This window comes from Priapulus caudatus, unplaced genomic scaffold, assembly GCF_000485595.1.
Source record: "Priapulus caudatus unplaced genomic scaffold, Priapulus_caudatus-5.0.1 Scaffold545, whole genome shotgun sequence".
Taxonomy (NCBI): Eukaryota; Metazoa; Priapulida; class Priapulimorpha; order Priapulimorphida; family Priapulidae; genus Priapulus; species Priapulus caudatus.
Genome location: NW_014577606.1, coordinates 155,621 through 161,980, shown reverse-complemented (window position 1 = coordinate 161,980; position 6,360 = coordinate 155,621). Strand labels below are relative to the sequence as shown.

Genomic DNA, 6,360 nt, shown 5'->3' with positions numbered 1-6,360 from the left:
ATTTATATAAGAACCTATTGAGGCTAACTTGGAAAAATCTATGTTCTTATACGCGGGTTTTTACTGTAGCTATTATAAAAAGCTGCGTTTGATAGCTAGAGCAGTAAAATCGGTGAAATTTCTGAAATCTCACGATGTAAGCAAACTCAAGTCTATGAACAGCAAGCCAAGCCCTAGCATAGTCTATGAAGGCTATGGCTGTGTTGCCAGCAATCCAATTCTGCCCAATCTACGAATCTGCCGACTGTGTGGCAGCCTCATTGAACTGTAGCACCTAAAACCCACGCTGATAAACCTGTCTGGTAAATCGGAATCCTCTTACCTCTTCTTCTTCCTTTCTTTTTTTCTCTCTTTTTTTGAATCTCAGGGGGGATATTTGTACAGGCCATCCCCCCTCCTTCAAGAGCATGGGAATTCAAGGGATGCATCCCCCCATCCCCCCGGGATTTACGCCCGTGTTAGTGACTGCGGAGCGCTGCGCATAGCGTAGTGCAGCGCGTAGCGCTGCACGGAGCGGAGCGGGGATGCGGGGTGCCCCCCCCTCGAGTTTGAAAGAAAAATGAAAATAACGCCTAAAAATACCGCATTTCCTTGCACATTTTTCTGTATTATATAATATTTTACTTGTTGTTGTTTCATTAAAATCATCATGATTTTGGCAGAAGAAAAATTTGTCATCATACATTTCTTGGGTACTCACATCATTTATTGGCTAATAAGGCCGACCAAAAAATTACCTTTGGTTCGGGTCACCCGCCCGCTCTTCACATTTCGGAGTGAAAAATGTGCGACTGCGGTCACTTTTAGAGGGTTTCAAAAAAATCCAAAAATATCCAAAAATTGAAAATTCCAAAAAAATTCAAATATACCGCTTGCCGATCATCATATTCAAATATCCAACTCTTGTCATTTTACTTACCTAAAGAGAGTTCCAAAATATTTTTTATGATGAAAAAAATGCAAGTAAACGTGAATCGTAAAACGCAGTTTCATGCATGTTTAGAATACCGTCTAGGATGGTAGAAGTAGAGGATATCTTTTGAGCTACGCGATTGGCTGGATAGTTCCCTTTCTGCTAACACAGCAGCCATGACAGCTGGAGTCACTCGTTATTGAATCATATGATTATTAATTCATATTGCTGTTGACAGGTTAACAGACACGTGTGCAGTGGTAAATGCTGTGCTATCGCATCCAGGTGATGGCCTGCTCATCGGAGCTGTGACGATTGCTGTTGATACGAATGCTGTGTTCATGGCTGGCAGGTACCATGGTTTTTTTTTGTCTTGCTGCAAGACAAAGACGGCCAAAACTGGCTAGAGTTTCGATGTAGCAAAAGCCTTTAATGTGAAACTAAACGTTTAGCTACAGGACCAGTGTTAAATCACTAACGTTATTTAGTGATTGGGCTGACCTTAAAACTTCCCACAAGGACCACAGAATTGCGTTTTAATTGACATAAATAAATAAGTTGTAAAAACACGTACAAAATTTGCATGTCAACAGTTTCCAAAGGCCTATGCTACACATTTTGAGCCAAGGCACTATAAAACAATACATGAGTCTAACATTAATATTCTTCATGGTCGAGTGTGATCCAGCAATAACGAAGGGTGCCACACTGTAGCGGTATTTTCTTTCAGGAATCTAGTGCCTGGCTTCGGAGAGCTCCTTTCGTCGGGCTGGGTCAATAACGTTGTGATAACGGACGTCGTCAGCAGCCCCTGGAACCAGCTCGTACGCGGCTTTCTCTCTAAGATGCAGCCTCCGATATCTGTCATCACTGCCCCCGACGGATGCCTGTCAGAGTCGGGCGATCTGGATGCAATCCTGTCAGCGAGTGTTTTCAGCGAGGCAAGAAATGTACGCGCTCGCTACCTATCAAGACCCGACTGGTATGTTATTTTAATGCTTGTCTTCTCAGGGTTGGTTGAGTGTGTATTTACTCAATTAACTTACACAGTGCCTACACTTTCTATTCTTTACTTGGATATTAACTCATTGGTTTTACTTATAACGTCTTACAAGTGTTAAATAGCAATTTCAGTTTTGTTCTTTGGTAAAGCTACGTAAAAATGCCACCACATGGTATATGTCAGTATGTTACAACTAGAAACATAACCGTGTCTGTACTCTGAACATACACTCGCTCTAGTTGCAACAATGCCAATTTAGCATTTTTGCTAGGTGCTATATACTATAGATGGCAGAATAAGTAGCATGGGTAAGTGTGACCACTGCGTGACCAAGGCACGGGATACCTGTACATCACATACGCTAACACTACAGCTCCCACTGAAAACACTGCAGCTTTAGTTCTGTATCTGTATCATTTGCAGGCAAGATGTGAGATGCTTTTGTGTGCATTCTAAGCTCGATAGGGTTGTGCTGCATTTCACTGGTCACGTAGACCCCGAAAGACTGACGGCTCAAGTTAAGCTTTTAAATGTAAGCAGTGAACGTGGACAGCTGAGAGGCGTTTACCTGGTGTCTGGTCGATTCCCCTGCACTGGGACAGGTACGTACACCTGTATGTTTTTTTTGTCATTTAAGTTATTGCCTTTATCAAGCAGATTTCATAGCTTCCTTATCTTTATATGATCAGATGATTTTTACAGCTTCATTATATTTTTATGGATAAGAATGAAATATTCCTAATTGCTTTACAGCAGTAGATGTACTTTGACAGATATTATGAACATTTGATAGATTGTTCTTTCTTCTACAATTTGTTTCACTATACGTAAAACTACTCTACATAGATAAGGATGGTTCAGCGTATCTTTAAGCAAGAAATGTTGGTAAAAACTATTTAGTATAAGCGCATTTAGTACGTGAGTGCTCTATTGGTTAAAACTATTCCTTTAAAGCATTCAACATTTCACCTTTTCGCATTGAATTCCAGATTCACTTGACGGTAACGTAACAGTACACCTTGAGTACTGTGCCACAAACGGTAATATTCAAGCAAAGAATGTCAGATGTAAGCCGGTTAAATCCACGGGAAGCAACCATCACCATGGTGACAGCACCTATGCAGCTGCAGCCAAGGGAATTGCTGTGTTTGAGGGCTTCTGTCTATCAAAGCTGGAACTGGAGGACTGGATGAGGAATTGTTTGCCGCTGGTATCTTTATAAAATGTCACATTTTAATGCTATTACATTTACGTTAAGTCCATTTAATTAGAATTTCCGTATAGAGAAGTCCAAGTTAGGTTCCATTCCGGTTCTCTTTTCAGGTGCCAACGCGCAGGGAGTTACTCACTGCTGGCAGCATATCTGCAGACCACATAGCACAAATACAGGTATGGGAAGAAGGTTACTTAGTGACATAGATATGCATAAATGTTACCGTAATTTTCATCTGCTGGCAATCTATATGACTATGTATTTAATACCAGTGATTTCCTCATGGTGGCAGCACTATACGGGGTATATATTCAGCCCACAAACTTGCATAATTATAATATATATACTTCAATACAGTTCCTATAATTTATTTGATACATTTTTTAAATTTCAATTTTGTTCTTGCAAACGGCTCAAGGCCACTTACTGAATTCATGGTATTTAGCAATATTGTTAATTTACCATGGATATTTTTTAGCAAACTGGCAGAGGTGAAAGTCAGATGAGGCAGTGGAGTATGTTGTAGCAGTTGGTTCGTGTTGTAGTTGTGAGAGGTCTATTAATAATTAAATCATCTTCTAATACATAATATACTATGTGTATTTTCCATATCATAAGAAGCTAAAAGGCAATAAGTAGGTAGGTATATGTTGGTTGAAAACCATTTGGGCATATAATTGGCCTGCCGTAATGCCAAGTAAATTTATTATTTGTAATTAAAGTATTATAATTATTCGTTTTATTTCGCAGAAGCGCAGACGACATGATGCATTGCCAGCAGGCTGGTTTTACAATGGTGCTCACTATGTAAGCCTGGATGGAACTCGATCTCGGCTACATCCGTGTATCTTTGCCAAACATCCAAATTCTTGTTCATGATTGAACTCGCACATTATAACTTATCTAATTATAGGCATAATAAAGGCATAATAATAATAATAATAATAATAATAATATCTACAAGAATAATTATTAACGTAGAACTTTCTACTCTCTAGCACACTGAGCTGTACTTTCCTTAAGAAGTTTATAGGTATGCCACGCTTCGTGTCAGAGCACATGTCAGAGTGGAATAAGGAAGTTGACACCTTCAACAGGACCATTGATGAACTGCTTGCCAAGAACATCATCACTATTTGCTAGTTTACTAAAAATATAAATGGCCACGTCAAAATTTTTTAGGGGGGTGGCAAACATATATGCGGCCATTGGTCTTAGGAGTGGATGTGGGTTTTTGTATATAATGGCACCCTGTTACTGAATATCTTGGGCAATTAAAAATGTGTTTTTCTCTAGTGCCAAATAATCGGCTCGTTCAAACTTTCCTCAGCAAACAATGAACACATGTGAGTGTTTTTGTACATAGTGTGAGTCGTTTGTAGGAGTGTTAGCTTAGTGCTGAGAATCTGTAATCCTCTACGTATTTTAGATATTCTTAGATTTCTATGTTTTGTCGTCCTGTTGCTGTGGGCATGGAGGCAGTTTCTCTGAAGATATAACTGAGTCATATTTCATTGTCTAGAAATTGAAATCTACTATAATGGACACGTGATGTCTTTGGAAGCCAATTTTGATGTCAGCATCCCTGCTCGTTTTGGTTATAAAGTTAAACTATATTATGTTTTATTAACCATTTTATTCTGAATTAAAACGTATGTTGTGTTTTTGTGTCTTGTTAATTTAGAGTTGTTAAATCGTTTTTTAAAGTGAAGTTTAGAGTATTATAAAATAGTTTATGCTGTGCTATGCTAAACGTAAAACTTTGTTATATACAGCTCTACGAGCAACGTTTTATCCAGAATATAAAGGTGCCTGTTGTTATGTCTTTATAATTAGCCTACGAACTCATACCAGTCTGCTGACAAACTCGAACAGTCTCCTACAGCTGTGACGTCTGAGTGTGTGAGATGACAACTGCAGGGAAATACAGATACAATATAATAGATCTGTCGCAGTGCCACGTCTGAATGACTGAGATTCCATTACGCAACGAAAATGTTACTGATTAGAGCCACTGTGCCACCATACTGAGACAATCATGAAAGCGTTGCATAAAGACAGTGTCATGAAGTCATGATAACGAAAAAACGTTTTGTCAGCAGTAGCAACAGAGCGCCGAGGCGCACTAATTGAACGTTATTCACCACTAGAGGGCACCTATAGACAGCAGACTGCAGAGCTCTAGGGAAATGCTAATCCCCGTGCGTGGAGGGGCAGTACCGCAACGTGGCAGCACTAGTTATACGGCTCTTGCAGACCTCAGAGCCTTGGGTAGAAAATCTTCTATCGCTACGCACGCACGCACGCGCGCGTACGCACTCACGCACGAGAGAGAGAGAGAGAGAGAGAGAGAGAGAGAGAGAGGCGAAGCGCTGCGCATAGCGTAGTGAGGCGCGTAAGCGCTGCACGGAGCGGAGGGCGGGACGCGGGGTGCCCCCCCCTCGAGTTGTGAAAGAAAATTGAAAATAACGCCTAAAAATACCGCATTTCCTTGCCACATTTTTCTGTATTATATATATTTTACTTGTTGTTGTGTCATTAAAATCATCATGATTTTGGCAGAAGAAAAATTTGTCATCAATACATTTCTTGGGTACTCCACATCATTTATTGGCTATATAAGGCCGACCAAAAAATGTACCTTTGGTTCGGGTCACCGCCCGCTCTTCACATTTCGGAGCTGAAAAATGTGCGACTGAGGTCACTTTTAGAGGGTTTCAAAAAATCCAAAAATATCCAAAAATTGAAAATTACAAAAAAAATTAATATACGCTTGCCGATCATACGATATTCAAATATCACAACTCTTGTCATTTTACTTACCTAAAGAGAGTTCAAAAATATTTTTTATGATGAGAAAAAGATGCAATTAACGTGAATCGTAAAACGCAGTTTCAATGCATGTTTAGAATACCGTCTAGGATGGTAAGAAGTAGAGGATATCTTTTGAGCTACGCGATTGCTGGACTGTTTACAAATACTAACTTAATAAACAAGATAATAGGGCCCTTCCTGTTCTCTCTCCCTCTCTTTTCCCTCTTTCTCTCCTCTCCTCTTCCACACACACTCTCTCTCTCTCTCTCTCTCTCTCTCTCTCTCTGCCTTTTCTTCTCCTCTTTTTTTTTAATGTTTGGGACAAAGGCAAGGGGGGTGTTTAAACACCCCCAAACACCCCCCTGCGTACGCCACTGCTATATATAATATAATAATAGTATATATATATATATATAA

General features: G+C 39.8%; 1 protein-coding gene across 1 annotated transcript in view; it reads left to right on the top strand.

The window, feature by feature from the left end:
- Positions 1-4,901, top strand: part of LOC106811494 (uncharacterized protein C20orf194-like) — an 11,170-nt gene extending 6,269 nt beyond the window's left edge. The window contains exons 12-18 of the mRNA XM_014815134.1: positions 1,152-1,265; positions 1,644-1,895; positions 2,340-2,518; positions 2,906-3,126; positions 3,240-3,305; positions 3,880-3,973; positions 4,163-4,901. Of these exons, the coding sequence (XP_014670620.1) occupies positions 1,152-1,265; positions 1,644-1,895; positions 2,340-2,518; positions 2,906-3,126; positions 3,240-3,305; positions 3,880-3,973; positions 4,163-4,272 (1,036 nt within the window). The 3' untranslated portion in view covers positions 4,273-4,901. The remainder of the gene's footprint in view (positions 1-1,151; positions 1,266-1,643; positions 1,896-2,339; positions 2,519-2,905; positions 3,127-3,239; positions 3,306-3,879; positions 3,974-4,162) is intronic.
- Positions 4,902-6,360: the final 1,459 nt, after the last annotated feature.